The 24,466-nt window shown below is 42.4% G+C and overlaps 1 protein-coding gene across 2 annotated transcripts; it reads left to right on the top strand.

Moving 5' to 3' along the window:
* The first annotated feature begins 74 nt into the window (after nucleotides 1-74).
* Dgke (diacylglycerol kinase epsilon) lies at nucleotides 75-23,090 on the top strand. Of its 2 annotated transcripts, none has more exons than XM_031350857.1 (11): nucleotides 75-746; nucleotides 6,611-6,770; nucleotides 9,492-9,611; nucleotides 11,336-11,479; nucleotides 11,674-11,831; nucleotides 12,296-12,347; nucleotides 13,406-13,519; nucleotides 17,684-17,755; nucleotides 18,971-19,098; nucleotides 19,582-19,645; nucleotides 20,175-23,090. In XM_031350857.1, exons 1-11 carry the CDS (start codon nucleotides 289-291, stop codon nucleotides 20,352-20,354), a joined length of 1,650 nt encoding a protein of 549 aa, XP_031206717.1. In that variant the 5' UTR covers nucleotides 75-288; the 3' UTR covers nucleotides 20,355-23,090. The 2 variants fall into 2 exon arrangements, with proteins under 2 accessions (XP_031206717.1, XP_031206716.1); XM_031350856.1 differs by having other exon boundaries at nucleotides 19,582-19,693.
* The last annotated feature ends 1,376 nt before the right edge of the window (nucleotides 23,091-24,466 follow it).

The following is a 24,466-nucleotide window of genomic DNA, read 5'->3' as shown; positions in this document are numbered from 1 at the left end:
GACGGCAACCGGAGGCTTGGCTGTAGTTGGTACCCGAGACCGCGAGAGCGAACTGGGGTCTCCAGAGACATCGGGAGAGGGGCACGGGCGAGGCCCAGCGCGACGGCCGTTGTGAACGCTGTGGCCGCGAGCCAAGCCTGTACTGCACAGAGCACGGGGGTGCGACCTGCGCCTTTCCCGGGGCCGAGGCCACGCGCATCCTCGAGACGAGCCGCAACCCCACGTAGTGAGTCCTAAGGCAAGCCCTCTGGACCCGGAGCTCCGTAGGCCACGCCTGGGCCTGGGAAGATGGAGGAGGACCAGCGGTCTGGCCCACCTGCCCAGGGCCTGCTCCCCGATGGCCACTTAGTCCTATGGACGCTGTGCTCCGTGCTGTTGCCGGTGTTCATCACCTTGTGGTGTAGCCTGCAGCGTTCGCGCAGACAGCTGCACCGCAGGGACATCTTCCGTAAGAGCAAGCATTGCTGGCGTGACACCGACCTGTTCAGCCACCCCACTTACTGCTGCGTGTGCGCGCAGCACATCCTGCAAGGGGCCTTCTGCGACTGCTGTGGACTCCGCGTGGACGAGGGCTGTCTCAAGAAAGTCGACAAGCGCTTCCCATGCAAGGAGATCATGCTCAAGAACGACAGCAAGGCCGCAGATGCCATGCCCCACCACTGGATCCGCGGCAACGTCCCCCTGTGCACTTACTGTGTAATCTGCAAGCAGCAGTGTGGCAGCCAGCCCAAACTCTGCGATTACAGGTATGGCTTTAGTGGGAGGCAAGATTGCAGACAGTGGGTGGTGAGCCCTAAATCCATCTCAGCAAATGGCCTAAACTACTCAGGGCATCCCTGGCGCGTTTGCAGCAGGTCTCCTGTAGATGTTGCTTTTTTTTTTTTTTTTTTTTTTTTTTTTTTTTTTTTCTTTCCTTTTTGAGACAGTCTCCTGTAGCCCTAGCTAGCCTCAAACTCACTGGATAGCAGATGACCTTGAACTTTTGTTTGTTTGTTTGTTTGTTTTTGTCGAGACAGGGTTTCTCTATATAGCCCTAGCTGTCCTGGAACTCACTCTGTAGACCAGGCTGGCCTCGAACTCAGAAACCCGCCTGCCTCTGCCTCCCAAGTGCTTTAAAGGCTTGCGCCACCACTACCCGGCAACCTTAAACTTTTAATGCTTCTGCCTTCACCTCCCCATACTGAGATTACAGGTGTGCATCACCAGAATCAGTTCTTGAGGTGCTGGGTATCCAACCCAAAAGCCTTAAGCATGGCATTCAAGCTCTCTAATAACTGAATTCCACCACCAACACCACCCCTAACCTCCCACCCCTGCCAGGATTCGACTCTTAATTTTCACCAATGGCCTTTTAATTGCTGCCCAACTGGTGGCTACTCTGTAGCACCCCATTTTACATAAGGAAAAATGAAGAGTGCACAAAGAACTTTATGCCAGTCACAAAACCAATTGCTTCTTGGTTTAGAACTATGAAAACAAGGGTCATCCCAAAGCAGTGCTTTAAATTTTATTTTTCCAAAGATTTATTATATGTAAGTACCCTGTAGCTGTCTTCAGACACCCCAGAAGAGGGCATGAGATCTCATTACGGATGGTTGTGAGCCACTGTGTGGTTTCTAGGATTTGAACTCAGGACCTATGCAGGTACAATCAGTGTACTTAACCACTGAGCCATCTCTCTAGCCCACTTTAAATTTCTTTAGCTAACAGAGTGATTGGTGTCATAGGCAAGTGTTTGACACACAAGACAGGAAAGGAGTATTACTTTTTCCACTCCTTTATTTATGGGGGTGAGGGGTGTGTGCATTTGCAATGGAGTAGTATATGTGGAGGTCAGAAGACAACTTTATGAAATCAGCTCCCTTTGAATCCTGTGGCTCTTCACTCATCAGGCTGTTGGGCTCTTACCAGCCCTGAAAGGAAATTTCTGTTGTCAGATCTTTCAGGACTAGTGTCTCAGGTGAGTCACCTGAGTTAAACTGAGAGTGTTTTCATGGCTTCAGCACACGCAGTGAACGAGGAGTCTTGCCTGGTGGAGTGTTATGTGAAACAGGCTTCATGTTGGAGGCGAGTAGACAGCAGAGCTGTCTTACAAATTATCTCCTCACTCGGTCTGCACTTGAAAAAATGAAGATAGGGGGCTGGAGAGATGGCTCAGCAGTTAAGAGCACTGACTGCTCTTCCAGAGGTCCTGAGTTCAAATCCCAGCAACCACATGGTGGCTCACAACCATCTGTAATAGGGATCTGATGCCCTCTTCTGGTGTGTCTGAAGACAATGACAGTGTACTCATATAAATAAATAAACCTTTTTAAAACACACACACACACACACACACACACTTAAAAATAAAAATGAAGATAAATTAGGGCTGGTTCTCCAAGATTTCAAACACCCAGCCTTGTCAGAGCCTTGTCTGGACTTCCCTGCCTAACAGGTTTTATTTCCGACAAATAGAAACTCCCACATACACTTTCAAGAGCTGAACAGAAAGGTAATAATGGCTCTGAAGCTACTGAGTGCCAGCACATTGCATGTGTGTATGTGTTGGTGTTGATATCTGCACACGAGTGCAGATACCCACAGCAGCCACAAGGGGGTGTCAGCCTACCCTGGAGCTGATACAAGCTGCTCAGCATGGTTGCTGGAATCAAAGGGTCCTCTGTGAGAGCAGCTGGACGCATTTATAACCATTGATCCATCTCTCCTTTCTGTCCTCTTTAAAAATTCTTGTTGTGAGCCGGGTGGTGGTGGTGCACACCTTTAATGCCAGCACTTGGGAGGCAGGAGCAGGTGGATTTCTGAGTTCGAAGCCAGCCTGGTCTACAGAGTGAGATCCAGGACAGCCAGGGCTACACAGAGAAACCCTGTCTCAAAAATAACAAAAAATAAATAAAATAAAATAATTCTTGTTGTGTATGAACTTACTGTTCATGCTGGGACACATTGAGAGCATTATTAATAATGATGTGAGAATATAAGCTAAAATCAAGGTGATTACAGTCAAGCAAAGACGTGTGGTCACTCTATTTCTGACTCTGACTTTTTTTTTCTTTTTAGTTGTATGAGTGTGGGTCTTTTAACTACAAGTTTATCGGCATCACATGTATGCTCAGTACACATGCAGGCCAAAAGAAAGCATCTTATCGTCTGGACCTGGAGTAACGGGGTTGTGAGCTGCTATGCAGGTGCCAAGAGTCAAGCCTAGGTCCTCTCCAAGAGCAGCCAGTGCCATTGATAACAGATTCATCCCTCTAGCCTCACTTTTAACTTTTAAAAAATGTATTAGATTAGCTGAGCAGTGGTAGCAGGAGCCTTCAATCTCAGCACTTGGAAGGCAGAGGCAGGCAGATCCCTGAGTTCAATGACAGCCTCTACACAGGGAGTTTAGGACAGCCAGGGCTACACAGAGAAACCTTATCTTGGAAAAATAAATAAATAAATAAAATAATTAGATTATATACAAAATAGTTTCTTTTGGTATTTTCATACATATGTAAAATTGTTCCTTAATCTTTCTCATTCTCCTCTGGAATTTGCTTTCTCTGTAAATTTCTGTCTTTTTTGGAGAGTCCTGCCTCTAGCCCCACCACTGCACCTGGGTTCCTGCAGCTGCTCCGTCCCTTCTCCAGCTTCCCTCTTGTTCTTCTCACTTTTTTTCTGATAAAAATAGGGAGTTGGGTTCAATTTAAGATTCATTAACCAGGCATGGTGACTCATGCTGTTTTTTGGTTGGTTGGTTGGTTGGTTGGGGTTTTTTTGAGACAGGGTTTCTCTGTGGTCCAGCTGGCCTCGAACTCAGACATCTGCCTGCCTCAGCCTCCCAAGTGCTGGGATTAAAGGTGTGCACCACCACTGCCCATCTTGACTCATGCCTTTTTAATCCTAGCACTTGGGAGGCAGATGCAGGAGGATCTCTGTGAGTTCAAGGCCAGCCTGGTCCAGAACAGCCAGAGGTACATAGTGAGACCCTGTCTCAAAAAGACAAAACAAATGAACAAAAACTATTATATTTGGGTCTGGAGAGGTTGCAGTGGTTGCTCTTCTAGAGGACCCAGGTTCAATGCAGAGCACCCATGTGGGGAGGGTCAGAAATTCAGGGTCATCCTTGGCTACAGAGTTCAAGGGCAGTCTGAAATACGAGCGAATAAAATAAATTGAAGATAAACTGATGCATATTCTTAATAACTATGACAAAAAGATTTCTGGGTAAATCAAAGTGTGTGTAGTTATCAAAACCTCATAAAAGTGCCATGAAGATGGCCCTGTGAGTGCACTCTTGAGTCTCACAACCTGAGTTAGTTTCCAAGGCCCACAGGGTAGAAAGAGAAAACAGACTCCCTGTCAGGAGGTTTTGGGAGGTTCTTCAGGGCATTAGAGTTATTTTATGTGCACTGGTGTTCTGCCTGCATGCATATTTATGTACTCCATACAAGCCTGGTGTCTCCCGGTCAGAATAGGGTGTCGGATCCCCTAACTAGAGTTATAGATGCTTATGAGCCACTGTGTGGTTACTGGGACTTGAACCCAGTGCTCTGCAAGAGTAATAAATGCTTTTAAATGCAGAGCCATCTCCCCAGCCCCTGCCCTTGCATTTTTGACACTATAGGTTTTTGTTTGCTTTTTTGTTAGGTTTTGTTTTTATTTTGTTTTGTTCCAAGAACAGCATTTTCTAAATGGGAAACTGTGGCTCTCCACAATGTATCCCTTACTACTTGTCTCCCTTTGACAACAATTTACAAGGAGTTGAGTAGATCAGTGTCTCATAGTCTTTTTTGTTTTTTTTTTTTTTTTTTTTTTTTTTTTTTTTTTTTTTTTTTTTTTTTTTGGTTTTTTGAGACAGGGTTTCTCTCTATAGCCCTGGCTGTCCTGGAACTCACTTTGTAGACCAGGCTGGCCTCGAACTCGGAGATCCACCTGCCTCTGCCTCCCAAGTGCTGGGATTAAAGGCGTGCGCCACCACCGCCCGGCTCTTTTTTGTTTTTTTGAGACAGGTTTCTCTGTGTAGCCCTGGCTGTCCTGGAACTCATTCTGTAGACTAGGCTTGCCTTGAACTCAGAAATCCTCTGCCTCCCAAATGCTGGGATTAAAGGTGTTTGCCACCACCGCCACGCTCTCATAGTCTTCTTCAGCTTAAAAATTGATGGTGAGAGGAGCTGGAAAGGTGGCTCAGTGATTATGAGCACTGACTGCACTTCCAGAGAACCCAGGTTCAATTCCCAGCACCTATATGGCAGCTTCCAATTGTAACTCCAAGAGCTGACACCCTCACACAGACATACATGCAGGCCAAACACCAGTGCACATAGTAAATAAAAAAATTGAGGGTGAGATTTAACCCTTTTCCCCACAAATAAATGTGGTATATGGGGGAAAAATAGACTATACTAGTTAGAGTTAGCTGAGCTATAGTCATATATATGTAAGTAGTAAATAGAACAATAGAATAGTAGGGACAAGTCCTAGGTTGCATCTCCAGCACTGGGGGAAAAATTGACCCAAACCCAGTGTGGCACCACTTGCCTATATTGTAGTACTCTGGAATCTGAGGCACGGGGACTTCAAAGCCAGAGAGCCAAAAAGCAGAATCTTATTTCAAAAACAATAATACAATGATCACAATAAAATAGTAATTAGCTGTAGGCCACCAGTAGATGCAATAGTTAAATCAACTGTGTAACCATCTGTTATAGTTTCTGAAGTTAAAGGCCAATGTTTATAAATGTCATGAGCAAGCCGTATTATAATTGTCTCTAACATATTGTTCAGGTATCTATTTTTAGCCATCACTAGAACTCTTGCATAAACAGCAGTAATTATTTGACAAATCTCAACATCCAAAAGGAAAAACCACCTTTAAAATAGAAGGCCCAGAGTTAACATTCCCTCCTTTTTAAATTAGTTAATTCTGTCGTCCTTTGGTGGCCTGTTGTTGCTAGTCAGCTGTGTCTTATCTGTGAGTGGATTAAGTGGTTTAGCAGATTAATAATAGAAAGCCTGAGTGTCGCCAGCACTAACCCTGCCCGTTGTTGGCATTGACACCCAGAACAGAGTAAATCTGGGTGTACATGTCCTATCGTTGTTTTAGAACCAGACATTGAACTATTATCAGCTCATAAAAGAAGTGGGATGGTTTGGGGGCTGGAAGGATAGCTGAATGACTAAGAGTACCAGCTACTCTTCCAAAGAACCTGGTGTCCACATGGCAGCTCACCACTGCCTGTCACTCTGGCTCCAGGAGCTCTGACGCTGTCACACAGACACATGCTTCCAATACATCAGTGCCATAAAATAGAAATAAATAGTTTGAAATAAAAAAAAGAAATGGGATATGAACAGGTTTCAGCTAATGCACACACATTTCTAATGTACAGCTGTTCTAGATTGACCTTTTAGGGAGGTTGTACCTAGAGGTGTTACCACATTACAAAATTGCCCTAAGAAGTTACTTATTCATTTTCAAAATCTTGATCATAAGGAGTACTTTTTTGTGGACATTTTTGATTACATTTATTTCTATGTGGATACACTGTAACTTTTGACTGAATGTGTTTTGTGGATTGGGAGCACTGGTTTAACCCTGACTGCCAGCTGTTTCTTCCTTCCTCAGGTGCATTTGGTGCCAGAAGACAGTCCACGATGAGTGCATGAGAAGCAGCTTAAAGAGTGAAAAGTGCGATTTTGGAGAATTCAAGAATCTCATCATCCCGCCAAGCTATTTAACGTCTATTAACCAGATGCGTAAAGACAAAAACACAAATTATGAAGTGGTAATTCATTTATTTTCTTGTAAATTTATTCATTTAAAGTTGATATATATGATAGTTAATTCTGTGTATTTGAGAAAATTGGGAATTAAGTAACTAAGAGGTCAAGAGATATAAACTGTTGTTATGGTAAACCATAAAACCTTATCCAAGGTTCAGCATGATGGCAAACATCTTTAATAGCACCACTTAGAGCAAAAGGCAGCAGGACCAAGAGTTTGAGGCCAGCTTAGTCTGAATCGCAAATTCTGGGATACTTAGCAAAATCTGGTTTCAAAAACTAAGAGGCAGGGGCTAGAGAGGTGGCTTAGCAGTTATGAGCACTAGCTGCTCTTCTAGAGGACCAGGATTGGATTCTCAGCACCTATGTGGAGACTCAGAACCAGCTCTAGCTACAGTACAGAGGGATCCAGTGGGCCTTGCTTTGTATAAGCATAAATGCAGCCAGAATGCCCATCCGTGCATAAAATAGCAAAGGAGCCTTAAATCACAGTACTCAAGAGGCAGAGAGGCAGGAGACAGACAGATCTCTGTGAGGCCCTGCCTCAAAGAACAAAGCAAAAAAACTAGGAATCACAAACAACTAAATCCTGCAAGCTAATATATCATCAGATACATTCAGAAAAGGAAAACAAAGAGATAAGAGAAAATAAAATCCAGTTTGTCAGTGGCTAGAAGAACATGAGCTGTATTAACTGGGGACAGACTCAAAAATGTAAAGATTGAGCATCCTGAATCCAACATTTTAGGTGCCATCAAGCCACCATAAGCTGGGCACCCCTTTAATCCCAGCATGTGGGAGGCAGAGGCAGGCAGATTTCTGAGTTCGAGGCCAGCTTGGTCTACAGAGTGAGTTCCAGGACAGCCAGGGCTATACAGAGAAACCCTGTTTCGAAAAACAAAACAAAACAAAACAAAACAAAAGACACCACAAGTAGAAAATCCTCCCTTATTTTAGGACAGGTTGTGGTCAAAATGTCAGGACACTAAAAAAATGTCCTTCAAAGTTGTCTGTTTGCTACGTTTGAAGGTTCATATATAATCAAGGTTAATATAAATCAACTTCATATTAAACTTGGATCTAACTTCGAAAACACCCTATTGTGTGTGTGCAAACACTCCAAACTAAGAGACACTTCTGGCCAGGCATGGTGGTACCCATCCTTAATCCCAGCATTCCGGGAGGTAGCAACCAAGTGGATCACTCAGTTTGGGGCCACTCTGGTTTACAGAGTACAGGTTTCAGGGTATCCAAGGCTACACAGAGAAATTTTGTCGGGGTGAGGGGAACAACATGGGATGACAACAGGACACACAGGCACAGACACGATGATATGACCTACCATATGCTGCTAACCTGCTGGCAACAGTCCCGTAGAAGAGAAGACATGGTATCTGTTTATAGATCCTCTGTGAGTCTCCAGGCTCTGGTGGATAGGTCCAGATTCAGGATCACACAGGGGCCTCCGATTACAGTCTATGGGACACAAAACAAAACCAAAATTAGTAACTATGGGGGAATGGTACTTTTAGGAGAGAGAGGAAATGGGAGGGGAGACCCTGAGTAAATAACACATGTGTATGAAAGAACAGAATGAGGCCATAGGCCTGTGGGGTGGAGGGGGACACTTGGCACTTAGGTTTGAGAACTTCTGATAAGGGATACTCAACCTATATAATTGTGTGGCAAATTACATAATGATTTTGATTAATTTTTTATTTCATGTGTATACATGTGTACCTTTTAGGCACCTACACTCACACATGCACATCACACACAACTGAAAATGAAAATAAAATATTTTTTAAAACCTTATTACATCTACTTATTTCATGGGGGCCATGATGCAGATGTGGAGGGCAAAGGTTAACTTGTGGGAGTTGGTTCTCTCTCTCTGCCAAGTAAGTTCCAGGGATTGAACTGAGGTGTTGGGTGTGGCAATGAGCACCTTTACCTGCAAACCCATCTCACCAGCCCCTAAGTATTAGAAGTCATTAGGACATGCTTGGATATTCATATTTAAAAGGACTTCTAGCTGTCTTCTAATATGCTCTTGTGAGCCACCTGAAGTGGGTTCTGGGAACCACACTCAAATCCTCTTCAGGAGCCTGGTGAACATACTGTTTATAGAGTGATAAAGGGGCTGGAGAGAGGGCTGCTCAGTACAGAGCACATGACCGCTCTTCCAGAGACCCAGTTTCAGTTCCCAGCACCTACATGGCAGCTCACACCTGTCTATAATTCTAGTTCCAAGGGATCCAGCATCTCCTGGCTTCTGAGGATACTGCATGCATATGATGTGTATTTATGCAGACAAAACACTCATCCACATAAGAAATAAATGTAAATTATTAAAAGTTGATTAAATTTAGCCTGCATATGGTGGCACACTTCTTTAATCTAAGCACTTGGGAGGGAGAGGCAGATGGGTTTCTGAGGTCAAGGCCAACCCAATCTACAGAGTGAATTCCAGGACAGTCAGAGCTATACAGAGAAACCCTGTCTCGAAAAAAAGCCAAAAAAAAAAAAAAAAAAAAAAAAAAGAAAAGTCTACCTTAAGTGGAAGGCCACGCTGGATGGTCCTCTCCATCCCTGGGCTTTTTATTGTGTTGATAGTGCTGCACAGTTCTTATGTCAGTGAATTGCAGCACCACTGTTACTCAGGGAAGTTTTATGTGTGCATCTCTCACTCTAACCCCATTTTGTTCCTGTCATTCTTCTAGCTTGCTTCTAAGTTTGGAAAGCACTGGACCCCATTAATAATCCTGGCCAACTCTCGTAGTGGAACTAACATGGGAGAAGGTCTGCTGGGAGAGTTTAAGATCCTGTTAAATCCAGTCCAGGTAACTAAAGAGAAGAACCTTCCTTTCTAAGTCTCCTATTTTTAGCTTTTATTTTCCCTGAAATGCAACAGTTATTGATGCCTGGAATCACTACTTAGTCATAGGAAAGAGTAATAATTATAAAAGACTCAAGCCCTTCAAACAAAACAAAACAACAATCATATCACCTAGCAATTCACTTTCAAGGGAAATGAAGCCTTATGTTCCACAGACCTCATAGCAAATGTTCAATGGCAGCATTATCCATAATTGCCAAACAGTAGACTGGGATGTCTGTCCATTGGCTGCTGAGTGGATAAACAGACTGTGTATTCATAAAGTGGAATACTTTTCAGTGAATGAAAGACAGTGGGTGAATTTTAAAAAAGCAGTGCAAAATCATTCCAGGCTGAAGGGATCATACTGTATAGTTGCATTCATGTGACCTATCCAGAAAAGGTAAGTCAGTAGAGTGGGGAAATGTAGACTCATGATTTCTGAGGTCTGGAAGCAGGAAGTGACTGTGGGACCTTGTAGCATCTTACGAAATGTTTTAAATGAATTATGATAGTAGTTGTACAAACTGAGACCATCTACATATTTTCAGAGATAATTTTTTTTGAAAAGTAGATTACACCTTAATTTTTTTTTTTCCGAGACAGGGTTTCTCTGTATAGCCCTGGATGTCCTGGAACTCACTCTGTAGACCAGGCTTGCCTCGAACTCAGAAATCCACCTGCCTCTGCCTCCCAAGTACTGGTATTAAAGGCATGCACCACCACTTCCTGGCTGCACCTTGATTTTTAAAATGCGGGAGGTATGCTATTAAAATTGAATGTATCCAAGTGTAATGGTACACTCCTATTATAATCCCAGTACACAAGAGGCAGAGACAGGTGGATCTCTGAATTCCAGGTCAGTCTGGACTGCCCAGTAAGATCCTCTCTTAAAATCAGTCCACTTTGTAGCCATCTGAAATGTAACTGCTGTTTTTCCTTCCAGTTTATGCTTTCTACATCTTCAGTATTAGAGCAATAGCCTAATGATAAAGTAATTTGCTAACATATAGATTCAGTCTATAGCACCAAAGAGGATAACCGCCGTTAACAGTAAGATGCACAGATTTCCTCAGCATTTTCTGTCCTTGCAATATAGCCTCATCATTTCAGACCTCATGACTAACTGCTAACTTAACAGATACGTGGTGATTCATCGTTTCCTACCAGTGGAAATTAAGTTTGCCCCTGCACTGGGGTTACTATAAACTATACCACAGAAGCCACCTATACAGAGGTCATTAGTCTCTATTTCCTCTGTCAGTAAATATTTATAGATAATCAGAGTCTTTACATTTTAGGTCATTGTGTATTTGTCAGAATTATTCTTTAGAAATCTGCACTAGTGTTTTGTTTTTAAGGCATAAAGAATGGAACACTAGCTAAAGGTGAGCTTAATCCACTCTAGTGTGATGTGAATGGAAAGGAGTCAGACAATATCATGGACTTAGTTTGGGTTGTATCTCAACATCTGCAGATTCATCAGCAACTGACTGAACCTCCTGGGCCTCAGTGTCCTAGTCAGTGGAATGAGGCTGGTTCCTCCTTTGTAGGTCAGTGTACAGGGTGAGCGGCAGTGAACAGGAGGCCCTGTCCCTGGGGAACTTTGAAAGGGAAATATGTAATAGCCAGGAAGGTGAAAGACAATGTTGGGTAAAAATAATTCTTTCTTGTCCTTTCGTGTTTTAGGTGTTTGATGTCACTAAAACTCCCCCGATCAAAGCTCTGCAGCTGTGCACTCTTCTTCCTTACTACTCAGTTCGAGTCCTTGTTTGTGGAGGGGACGGGACTGTGGGTTGGGTCCTCGATGCAATTGATGAAATGAAGATTAAGGTATCTGTCTTTGAGAACTATTGTCATGGTGGCTGATGATGTGGCTCTGCTAGAGTGCTTGACACTAATCAAGTAGTTAGCACACTAACAGTTGTACTGTGTCTTTGTTGCATTAGTCTTTAGATTTTACAGTTACTATTAATACTACAAATAATCTAAAGAGCAAAATGTACAGTGTGTCTTTTTTATTCTAGGGACAAGAAAAATACATTCCAGAGGTTGCAGTCTTACCTCTGGGAACAGGCAACGATCTGTCCAACACCCTGGGTTGGGGTACAGGCTATGCTGGAGAAATCCCGGTTGCACAGGTCTTAAGAAATGTAATGGAAGCAGACAGAATCAAACTAGACAGGTAAGCTACACTAAGCTAGCAAGTCCGTATGTGAGCTTGGGGATAGTATTTTTATAAATGAAGTCTTGTGTAGCTATAAGATGTAATGAAGTTGGCCAGGCGTGGTGACCCCAGCACTTGGGAGATTGAGACAGGAGAAATTTGCCATGAATCTGGGGCAATTAGCTTATGGCAACCTAGGCCATAGCGTTAAGGCACTATCTCCAAAACCAAAAACAAGTTAAATGTAATTTAAATGAAAAGAACTATATATGCTATACTTATAACAGGTGCTGGTGTCTTGTTCTTAACCTTGTAAAAGGTTCAGTTATAAGTTATGCCAAAATGTGTATACTTGCTTAATATGTTCTTAAATGCTTTAAAATAGCACTTATTAAATAGAAATTTTCATGTCAGGCTATCTAGAATATAGGTTTTTTGGTAAAAAGTACTTTTTTTTTTCTTTTTCAACTTCTGTTTTTTAGATGGAAAGTACAGGTAACAAATAAAGGATACTACAATTTAAGAAAACCCAAGGTACGTGTTTAGTGCTTCAGCTGTTAGTTCAGCAAATGCACAGAGTGTGGGTAAGAGGGAGAGATGTGCTGTAGAGGGGCCTGGGTACAGAGCAGAGCACCCAAGCACTGCCTTCCTCACTGAGCTCTAGGGCTTCAGGTTCAGCTTTTTCCCCATGGCTTGTATTTTGCTTAGTTCTGCCACCCTAGCAGATCAAGTTAATTTGGGTCAGCAAAGAAACACAGAATTTCTCTCCCTCACAGAGGTGAATCATGCCAGCAAACAGCAAATAATGCAAAGATAACAGAGAGTATTTGTCTACTGGGAACTGAAGTCAAGGCTTCACGCATGCTGCCCGAGAACTCAGCTCTGAACTACCCACAGTCCCCATCTGTATTTAAGAAAAATTCTAAAGACAGTGTGACCATAGCTTACAGACATAGGGAGACCTTGAGGACCATTTGGAGACTCTCCTTTCAGTTTAAAGTTAGACTGATAGAGACTTGGCAATTGATGCCCATAAAAGGAAGAATGTATAGCTGCTAGGTTTCTAATTTTCATAATAAGGTACATGGAAATGATTTTAACCAAGAAAATAAAAATAGGGAACTTTAGGCTTTCAGTGTAATAGAATGAGTCACTTGGCAGAGCAGCTCAAATGGGTGTTGAACAAGAGGCTGGTGGTTTGTGCTTTTTCTTAGGAATGAGAACAGAGATAGATATTAGACAGAAGAATTTAGACGGAATTGAGAATACAAACTAAGGGAATAAAATGATAAGACCTGCAGAGTCTGAAAGTTGCAAAGAAGGTACAGAGCAAGTAGTACCATGAGAACACAGGAGCAAAAAAGCCTGCAGACAAAATTCAGAGCCATTCCAGATGGAAGTTCTGAGGTGTGGTGTGCCAAGCAGAAACAGAGCCGGAGCCCTGTCTGTGGCTCTTAGAGCACAGTTTCACCAGGCAGTGTATATAGTCTGCGAAAAGTAAATAGAGAAAGTAGTGCATTGTCTAGAAGAGGACAGACTAAGATTGACCTGTGGATGGCACAGCTGGTAGAGTCGTCTGTCCTCTCTCCCAGGAGTTCACAATGAACAACTACTTCTCTATTGGACCCGATGCCCTCATGGCTCTCAACTTCCATGCTCATCGAGAGAAGGCACCATCTCTGTTTTCCAGTCGAATCCTTAACAAGGTGTGTTGGATAAAATAACATTTCCTGCTTATCAGCGAAGGTACAGTAAAAATCAATAGTTCAATTATATTTAGCACTCTTAGATTCAGATCACACTGACTTACAGAAACATTTATGTGCTCTGTTTTGTATAGGATTTCAAATTAAAATCCATAAGTATGTTTTGTTAACTATAATGAGAGTTTTAAAATTAAAAGTTGGGATATTTTACTTATATGGAAGTTAAATCGAGTATGTTGAAGTTTATCTTAAATAGCTGAAAGAAATTCTAGGGAAAATACATTTTTGGTTATGTCACTAATAGACAAAATATATTTCGTTCGCTTAGGAAAGCCTTCCAAGGCAGATAGTTACCCATGGCACTTCACAGAAGTTATTGTTCCAGTTCCTAGCCTAGCTGCTTCCTTACATGGAAGTACTGTCTGAGATTTTATTTGTGTGTTCTTTTCTAGTTTTTGGTTTTGTTTGGTTTGTTGTTACTGGTTTTGGACCTTTTTTTTTTTTTTTTTTTGAGACAAGGTCTCTCTGGATAGCCTTGAAACTTGCTATATAGAATAGGCTGGCTTTGAACTTGCAGGGATCTTCCTGCCTCTGCTGATATTAAAGGTGTGCTCCACTATGCTTGGCTCTGTTTTAGGTTTTTTTGGTTTGGTTTGGTTTGGTTATTTTGGTTTTTCAAGACAGGGTTTCTCTGTATAACGTTGGCTGTTCTGGAACTCACTCTGTAGACCCGGCTGACCTCGAACTCAGAAATCCGCCTGCCTCTGCCTCCAAAGTGCTGGGATTAAAGGTGTGCACCACTACTGCCCGGCAGTTTTGTTGTTTTTTTTTTTTTTTTTTAATTATTTTTTTGGCTGTGAAAAATAAGTAGAAATTAGTTGTATCCCTATTTCTGTTTTACAAATGCTAGGTTGCAGAGGGTGGAGGCTGTCTTTGTGACCTGCAAAGATAGCAGAGTGATGAGCTCTGGGAAGCAAGAAGGCAGTTCTGTTTGACAGGACTCAGTAACCATTGGTGGTTCAAACTTCAGGAGCCTGACCCCAAGTGGGTTACTTTAGGCATATTTAAGCACAGCACAATTTGGTGAAAAGTCTTCTGGTGATAATTAACTCAATCCCACATGCACAACAAAGTATATGTGTATCTCCTTGAGGAGCAAAGTAAACTAAATACAGATCAGACGTGACTCCATTAGAAACTTTGTCTAGTTCACAAAGATAGGTTCTATAGATTGACTGAAGGAAACGAGCTTACAGTAAGGATCAGGGGAAGAGTCTGGTGCCAGAAAATCTTTGCATACAGAGAGTGCAAAGGTTATCAGACATTTCAAAAAGCTCCAGCCTTTTGGACAGAGAACAGGTTTTGCATCCTTCTCTTGAAGGAACAATCCCATGTATATGTCTGCGAGCACAAAGACCTCTGTGCCCAGAACAGCTCCTCTCTTTCAAGAGAGAACTGTGCTGAAATAGAGACCAATGCAGCTTACATGACTAGTCTAGCTATTGTGGGCAAGCATGGCAAGATTGTAAGAATAGCTTACAGAGTACCAAGGAAAGGGAAAGCCAACCTAACCATGACAACTATTTAAAGATCATTTGAGAGATTTAGTTTGTCTCTTCATGCAGGTCATCAGTTCAGCCATTGATAATATGAGAGAAATCTGACACATTAAAGCAGCACATGCCAGGAAATTATTGGCAAGATTATGCTTCAGCAATAAAGAATCTACAGTAGCTCTATTTTGTAAAACCGTGGTTCTCACTTTGCTCATCTCTTTGCTCCTGCTAATATTTCTACTGTTGCATTAATAGTTTTACTAATCAATCATACAGGCCATTTTTTAAATCTTTGTATTTCAGTAATTAGGGACTGGTCATTTAAAAAGCCATTGTAGCAGCAATCATTACAGGATCCAATAGATGCAAAAAACCATCACAATTTTCAGGGACACAGAAACTAGTATTTTTAAAATAATATTACTAAGATAACATGGGCTGGAGAGAGGACTCAGTGGTAGGGACACTGGCTGCTCTTGCAGAGGACCAGGGTTTGATTGCCAGCATCCACATGGCAGCCCACATCCCTTTTTAACTCAAGTTCCAGGGAGTCCGATACCCTCTTTGATTTCTGCAGCTACTAAGCATACATGTGGTGGTGCATAGACATACATTCAGTCAAAACACCCATACACATAAAATAAAAACAAATCTTTTGCCGGGCAATGGTGGTACACACCTTTAATCCCAGCACTTGGGAGGCAGAGGCAGGCGGATTTCTGAATTCGAGGCCAGCCTGGTCTACAGAGTGAGTTCCAGGACAGCCAAGGCTACACAGAGAAACCCTGTCTCGAAAAAAAAAAAAGAGAGAGAGAGAGAGAGAGAGAGAGAGAAGAAAGAGTCTATAATTCTAACAAAATAGGAGGCCTGAGGAAGGAGAATCACCACAAATGAAGGCCAGTCTGGACTAAATAGAAAGACCCTGTCAAAGGAGAGAGCGAGGCTTCAGATGTGTTGCTCAGTTGGTAGAGTTCATGTGTAGTATGCATGTGCCCTGCGCCAAGGACCTGCCTCAGCTTGGTGAGGGGTTCTGAGGAAATGGTGTTCAGGAGCTGCAAAAAGAACAACTCAAAGTCTATTCGTGGGTACAAGCAGACAGTCTGTGTTCTGCTTGAGACAGCTCTCTCTGAAGATCTTCTGATAGCTTGGCTTTCAAGACCAAAGCCCAGTCTTTTTTTTTTTTTTTTTTAAAGATTTCTTTATTTTATGTACATGAGTACAGTGTAGCTGTTTTCATGCACACTAGAAAAGGGCATCGGATCCCATTATAGATGGTTGTGAGCCACCATGTGGTTGCTGGGAATTGAACTCAGAACCTTTGGAAGAGCAGTCAGTGCTCTTAACCACTGAGCCATCTCTCCAGCCCCAAAGCCCAGTCTTTTATACCAATTAAGTCATGTATTCCAGGTCCCATTTTGATTGTCCTACAAACAAACATTCCTTGACCTCAGCCCCTGATTCTGGAGAGAGCAAGCACATTTGTTTAACCTTGCAAATGAATTCAGAGCTCTGCCCTTGTAAGTAAGCAAAGACAGTAATTGGTGAGATCCGATCCTGAGATTACCATTCCCATCCTGCCTTGGTCTAAACTAGCTCTGTCCCAGGCTAACCTTGAACTCAGGAATCTGCCTGTCTTTGTACTTTCTGCCAAAGGTCCCCGGAAGCCCCTCATATAATTCATATTGCATCCTTTTATTTTGCATAGTTGAGAAATTGTGTGTGTGTGTGTGTGTGTATGTGTGTGTGTGTGTGTATGTGTGTGTGTGTTTGTGTTTGTGTACATACATATATATTGGTTTTTCAAGACAGGGCTGAGAAATTATATTTTTGAACTCATGTTTTCAGAGTTCTTTCCCATGACCTTAAGGGCTGTCCTGAAGGTTACAGTGTTTAACATTTTTGCTAAGGATATAGACATACCCTCACCTCCCAGACTTGTGCTGTCTCTGGTTATCATGGAGTCATTAACCTTGGCAGAGAAGACATTCCCTAATAGCCTTTGGCAGGGAGAATATTCCCCAAAGGAGAAACATGAAATAAAATATATTTTTTTTATACAAACAAGCCTCATGCCCAGCAACCATCAACACTTTTTATGTCCACACCCTGCTGGCTCTGTTCCAGGAGCAGGAACCATGTCATGCCATCCCTTCCATGACCATACAGGCAGGACTCAGCAGTCCTGGGCTTAATCCCCAGCACCCCTTAAAACCAGGTATGATAACAACCAACCAACTGTAATATCAGTACCAAGAGGTAGAGGCAGGATGATTAGAAGTTCAGACTGAGTATCAGATTCTAGGCCCAGACAGAGCTACATGACACTTATCTCCAAAGAAAGGGAAAGCTCACACTTCATGTCACCATTCACCTAGAATTCAACTGCAGTTGCCAGATAAAATGAAATGCTGAATGAGTGTTAAAGGATATGAAACTGGGTTGCATACCAGAGGCATCCCTCATCTGTGCCTTAGTGCCCAGGCCACATTGAAGCATCAGCTAGTGGCAGAGCAGGGAGCTCTGCTATCATGTCTTCTTGATTGGTGCTTTAAGGTCGTATTTACAGTATCTTCTTAATGTTTTAATATCTTTTGTCCATTTTTCACAGGCTGTTTATTTATTCTATGGAACTAAAGATTGTTTAGTACAAGAGTGTAAAGACTTGAATAAAAAAATTGAGGTAAGCTACTAATGATTTTTCTAAAAGTTTGGGTATTTTTTTAATTTTGGAGTTCTTTAATAAATGCTGAATTTTCTGCAAACATACTTTGTCTGTAGATGTGGAGCGATTTTACGCCAGGCACTTGGCTACAGTATTCATTGTTTTTGTTTTATATATATATATATGAGTGTTTGGCCTGTATATACAGTGTTGATACACTGTAAGTACACCAGTTTTGTGAGGACAGTTGTAACCTGCCATGTGGATACCTGGGAACTGAACTGGACACTCTGTAGGAGTAGCAGGTACTCTTCACCTCTGAGCTATGTCTGCACCCTCCACGTAACCTAGGTAATACCTCTTATATACTAAAGCAAAGAAGAGTGTCAAAGCAGTGAGAATAGGACGTTGATTGTGTGCTGCTACAGAACCCAGACATACATAGCAGTCTTAAGTCTCTTGCTTGCTTCTATATAGAGTCTGTAATGGTTAATAACAACAAAAATATTAGAGAAGCCTAAAAGCACTGACAAATAAGAAAGGACGAAATGAGAACCACCTTAGCAGGAATGGACAGCATGAGCATGTAGTGAGGAGCCCCCTGGCAGGAGGGAGCTGCAGGATTCTCCAGGAAAGTGTTACTGAGGGAGGGGTGCTGGGGACCAAGCCCTCACACTTGTAAGAGAGCTTCAATGTAACATGGCTTGCGGGGAGGGAGAGGGCACGAGCCAAGGCTGAAGACATCCAGACGGAGGCCAGGCCTCAGTACCATACCAGCCTGTTCAGAACTTGAATTCTGCTCCTGTGCCAGGGTAATAAACCTGCCAGTTCTAGGACAGCCAGGGGTACACAGAGAAACCCTGTCTCAAAAAACCAGCAAAAGAAAAAAAGAAAAAGACTGTCCCTCTTGGGGTGAAGGGACAGCTCAGTTGGTGAAGGGCTTATATTACAAGTGAGGACCTTAGTCCAGTCCCCTAGAAACCAAGTTATAAAAGTAATAAGAGCCAGGCAGTGACACTCAAAACCAAGACAGACAGCTTCGATTGACCTCCACACACACATCAGGGTAAACCAATTAATTAATAATTAGTTCCATTGTATGAAGACAAAGAAAGGTCAGGTTACCTTAAATAGGAAGTTGTCTTCCCCTCGGGCGTGTCTCACATGTTTGAGCATGCTCATTAGAGCTGTGGAGACAGGTGCCCTGTAGTAACTACTTACATTTCTTTAAAGCTAGAGCTGGATGGTGAGCGAGTTGAACTGCCTAGTTTGGAGGGCATTATTGTTCTGAACATTGGATACTGGGGCGGTGGCTGCCGGCTGTGGGAAGGAATGGGAGATGAGACTTATCCTCTGGCCAGGTATGTACAGTTGCAGTGCAGCTAGTTTCTTGTTTTAGGGGGTAGTGGGGGTTGGTTTGAAACCAAATCTATAAAGCAGGTTAGCCTTGAACTCAGTGCTCCTGCTTCAGCCTCCCTAGTGCTAGATTATAGTTGTTAGTACCACAGCTGACTGCAGTGTGTGGTTGTCACTTTCTTTAAAGTGCTCTGGGTTTGTGTTGGATTGGGTTAGGTTGTTTTGGTGGGGTGGGTTTATTTTTTTATTGTTGTTGTTTGAACTCTCATGTTTCCCTCAGGTTTTCACTGCTGTTAATCAGATGGTGGGTGGGTGTGGTGACACCAATGCCTTTAATCCCATAGATAGATCAATAGATAGATAGATAGATAGATAGATAGATAGATAGATAGATAGATAGAGTTGATGACCCACCTATATGAAAAGTGTTTTCTGTGGATAATTTGACTTTACTGCATTCTGTAATCCATATTTTCTTCTCATGTCAGACATGATGATGGCTTACTGGAAATCGTTGGAGTATACGGGTCTTTCCACTGTGCTCAAATCCAGGTGAAACTGGCAAATCCTTTTCGAATAGGACAAGCACACACAGTGCGGGTAGGTGACAGTGTTAGATATGCAGAAGATAGTATGCATGGTTCACTTTCCCAAACTTTGTAGCTTGTAGCAGGGGCTTGCAGGGAAGCTGGCCAGCTAACGAAGTAAAATGCCCACTGGGAAAGAGTCCCTAACAATCTATAAAAAGCTGCATTCAGATTAATTTTTTTGTTTGTTTGTTTGGTTTTTTGTTTGGTTGGTTGGTTTTTTTGTTTGTTTGTTTTTTGTTTTTTTGAGACAGGGTTTCTCTGTAGCCCCGGCTGTCCTGGAACTCACTCTGTAGACCAGGCTGGCCTCAAACTCAGAAATCCGCCTGCTTCTGCCTCTCAAGTGCTGGGATTAAAGGCGTGCACCACCACCGCCCGGCTTCAGATTAATTTTTTAATGTCAAAGGTTCAGGACCTATGGAGGTAGTGGAAGATAGGAACACCTGCCTATAGTTTCTAGAATGGACACTTTTCTAATTGTTTCCTGATTTCAGCTGACTTTGAAGTGCTCCATGATGCCGATGCAGGTGGATGGGGAGCCGTGGGCCCAAGGGCCCTGTACTGTCACCATAACACACAAGACACACGCACTGATGCTATACTTCTCTGGAGAACAGTCAGATGATGACATCTCAAGCCCTTCAGATCACGAGGACTTAAAGGAAGCCGAGTAGAAGGACGAGATGAGACAGCATCTGTGACATGTCATCCATTGGATGCACTGCTGGCACTGCAGCCGTCATGCCATCCCTAGTATCATGTGTATGAGCCACATAACCAGCATTTCCATAACTAGACTTCAGTGTTACAGACTCACCTGTCAGCAACACGCTCTGATCATTTGTCACTAACTGAAAAAAAAAAAAAAACACAGAAAGGTCCACGAAGACGAAGTGCTCCTCCTGGCTGGACGCCTTATGACTGGCCTCACAGCGTTATGCACTGCCCTGGTGGACAGGGTGTGGATGGAAAGGTCATTCCCTTAGCTCTTAATATGGTGACCGCACATTAACCACTAGTTAGCTTGCTTTTTGAACTGCCATGGTTAACATGGGCCTCCTCCTGCAGTCTGCTTCGTAAGATGGCTCACACTGCAAACCAAATGAACCCTACAGTCTGATTTCTAGGAGCACCTGAGAAGAAAAGTGAAAGAAAAATGGCGCTTAAAATTCTCACAGAAGTATATTTCCTGTTAGGCTTCCAGGTGTATCATGACCATGTTGAACTGAACTGCAGTCTTTTTTTCAAGTTGTTTTTGTTTGGGCAGAACTGGGGATTGAACCTTGGTCCTCTGGAAGTCTAGATGAGTGCTCTGTCATTGAACTACACTCCGGCACTAGTGTGTGTATGTACACACACACACATACATATATATATATATATGTATGTATGTATGTATACACAACTAGACAGGTCTAAAGGAAGGTTTAGAAAACTTTGGATTGGAAGCTCTACAGTTCTCCAGCTTTTCTTTAGACTAAAAGATATTGTTGACTGGAAAAAATATACACGTAAGGGAAGCTTCCAAGTAGATTAGTCACTCAAAAAAATCCCAGGCTGACTGCCTTCAAGTTGAGTGGTCTTGTGTTGTGAAACGCTGCAGGACTGTTGACAGCATAGCCCTCGGAGAGGGAAGCTCTGCTAAGATGTCTATATCATATTTATTTCAAAATGAGAAAGATATTTTTAACTTACTGTTTACCTTGTGGCATGATGCTCCTGTTTAGCATTTACACTGTATTGTACAGCTTTATTTAGTAAAGTGATCACATAAATCTGCTGGTCACAGCCATATAGAACTCTCTCTTGGTTCCGTGGCATATATACTGTGCTCATTCCTCAGACCTTAAAAGGGAGGGCACATGATGGGAACTTGGGGTTGCAAGCTTTGTTTCTTTCATTGTCCCTCTACCCTCTGTCCCTAAGTACTTATTGAAAGCAGGTCCATGGCTCTCCATTAGAGGGCGCTCTTATGCTGCTGTCCATGGCCTGCCTCTACAGTTAGGCACACTGGTGGGCATCTAGCTCTGTGTGTTTCTGACAAATGGCATGTTTGCGCTTGGTGGTCTTGCGTGAATTAATTTCTGAAAGACTAGACTCTATTCCCAGAACCACCATTTATCTCCCGTTTAATAGTTTATTATGAAACTACAGTCAGTGAATTGCCATAAACTTCAATTTTAGTCACCTCAGGCCTAGACCACGTCTTTGAAAGGACAACTTAGTAACTAAAATGTTAATGAGTACATTATCTAAAGTAATTTTACTCTGCTAAATTAACCTCTTCCACCTGTTCCTGGGTAAGGCCAAATTCTACCATCGAAAGAGGGTCCACAGGTTTGTAACAATGTAGGCCTTCACACTGGAGAGCTGCAGCAGAGGTTTGAGATAGCTGTGAAAGTTTGCAGCTCATGAACTGATCTGTCTGGAGTGTAATGAAATTCACCCTTAGATTCATGGTCAGAATTGTTAGAGTTACCCTCTGAGGCATACTGTTAAATTTATTATGGATGTAGCTTATATACCTGTAATTCATAATGCTCTATTTGTGGTAAAATGACTTATTAATTCTGGGCTATCAGTCAAAATAGTTAAGGTAGCTACTGAGATACTCCAGGTAGAGCAGGCTTGTGTCCCCTTGCCACGACACGACACACCATGGTGTCTTTCTGATGCCTTACTCAGATTCCATTATGTAACTTCCACAATACTGTATCTCAGACATACCAGTATTTTATCCTCTACAGCTCACTACTTATCCAGCATTCCAGATCAATGAGTAGACGTGTGTGTGCCTTGTTTGAATACAATTTGTAGTACTTAGTGTTTGCAGGTTATATATTAGATGGTGAAAGCTTATTACCAGGCCTCTATACTTCACAAGATGATTCACTGGGAGATCCCTCTATTCCATTCAAAGTTGTCTCCATAGCAACACAACTTAACACATTCTCAGGAAAAACTATGAACCATTTCTTTGTCTGTTCCCACATCTTTTTTTTCTGCTCTTATACATTCCTCACCCTCATGAACTGAGTGGCTTAAACTCCAAACAGATCCTTAGACAGTTCTCAGTGCTTTGTATAGAAGAGAGTCAGAGGCACTTCTGTCTCAGAGTAGATGTTGTCCAGTAGTAAGGTAACTGAATTTAAACATTTTAGACTTTCTGCAACTTAGCTGTGAACTTGGAATGTAGCTGATATTTATAAAAATTTTATAATGAAAACTATTTATTTTATTTTTTTAGAGTATGGAAATCTGTAGCAATTGCCTTTTTAGTGTTTGTGTGCCTGGTTGTAACATAGGCTGACTCAGAAAAGTTCTTTTCGTGCTGTATAAATTTAGTACTTCTGCCAGCATGTCAGAAAGCAATTTTTATCTGTAACATAAAGTAAAATATTTCTAATGTACACTGTGGGGTTTTTATTTGCACTAGCTAGAAAACTTGAAAGGTTGTATTAATTTGCACATTAATGTGGACCTAAATACATAATCTCACCAGAAAGGTCAGTAGAATAGGTGACGATGTCATCATACTTTTGTTCAAAATGAAAATATCAAAGCAAGAAACCAGCACTTTATATTTAGAAATGGGCGGCTGTTAACTTGGTTCCTGTGACTTTTTTTTAAACTTATGAATGGTTTAGGACAGGATATTAAGTAGTTTTTTTTTTTTAAGATTTATTTATTTTAGCTGTGCCTTGTTGGCGCACGCCTTTAATCCCAGCACTTGGGAGGCAGAGGCAGGTGGATTTCTGAGTTCGAGGCCAGCCTGGTCTACAGAGTGAGTTCCAGGACAGCCAGGGCTTACACAGAGAAACCCTGTCTTGAAAAAGATTTATTTATTTTATGTATGAGTGCTCTATATACACCTGCAGATCAGAAGAGGGCATCAGATCCCATTACAGATGGTTGTGAGCCACCATGTAGTTGCTGGGAATTGAACTCAGGACCTCTGGAAGAACAGTCAGTGCTCTTAACTGCTGAGCCATCTCTCCAGCCCCTTAAGTAGATATTGTATATATATGTATATATAATTATTTTTTAAAATCTAGAAATTTTAGAGGAAAAATAGTTTTGTTACTTCATGCCAATCCTTATGAAATCATATGCTCAGCACTGGCACAGACTCATGCCCTGGCTCACCTTTACAAAGCATGTCCTGTGTTTCAGACCTAGCCCCACAGCTCAGGTATTCTCTGAGAGCCAGGAGGGGCCATGGGTATGGCTGAGAAGTGAATTCTTGCCCTTTTTTGGATCAAGTTGGCAGTGTATGCTGTTATAATCCCAATACCTAGAAGCTGAGTTCAAAGCCAGTCTGGCTATATATGAGGGCCTTATCTCAAAACAGTTGCTTACATTCTAACCCAATTGGTTACTTAGCTATTAGAAATTGATAATTCCAGGAGTGACCTAATCTTTAGATTAGTTCCTAGAGTGACGTGGTCTTTAGACTGCTGCGTGGATACTCGGAGGATGGGGAGTAGAACTGGTGGAGCAGAGATGAAGCACATGCCTTCCACCTCAGTCAGTGCGGCATATTAGACTGTCCTGAACTTAACCCTGCACTGAACTACACTGAGTTATGTAGAAGACCAGTACAGTAAAGTATTTCCACTATTAAAAAAAAAAAAAGACCCTCAGTGGGAAATGTTAGCAATGTCTGTAATCTCAGAGAGAAGCAGGAAGATCTCTGAGTTCAAGGCCGGCCAGCCAAGGCTACCTAAACCCTGTCTCAAACAGGGCTTTTATGTATATGGCTGTTTTGTCTGCATGTGTCTACGCC

This window comes from Mastomys coucha, unplaced genomic scaffold, assembly GCF_008632895.1.
Source record: "Mastomys coucha isolate ucsf_1 unplaced genomic scaffold, UCSF_Mcou_1 pScaffold5, whole genome shotgun sequence".
Taxonomy (NCBI): domain Eukaryota; kingdom Metazoa; phylum Chordata; class Mammalia; order Rodentia; family Muridae; genus Mastomys; species Mastomys coucha.
This window is presented reverse-complemented; position numbering and strand designations above follow the sequence as displayed.

Bases quoted from the DNA above. Each gene is read 5' to 3' on its own strand.
- Dgke (XM_031350856.1), top strand. From the start codon at position 289: ATGGAGGAGGACCAGCGGTCTGGCCCACCTGCCCAGGGCCTGCTCCCC. The intron at 747-6,610 runs GTATGGCTTTAG...TTCCTTCCTCAG, and splicing joins CCCAAACTCTGCGATTACAG to GTGCATTTGGTGCCAGAAGA. The intron at 13,520-17,683 runs GTGTGTTGGATA...CATTTTTCACAG, and splicing joins CCAGTCGAATCCTTAACAAG to GCTGTTTATTTATTCTATGG.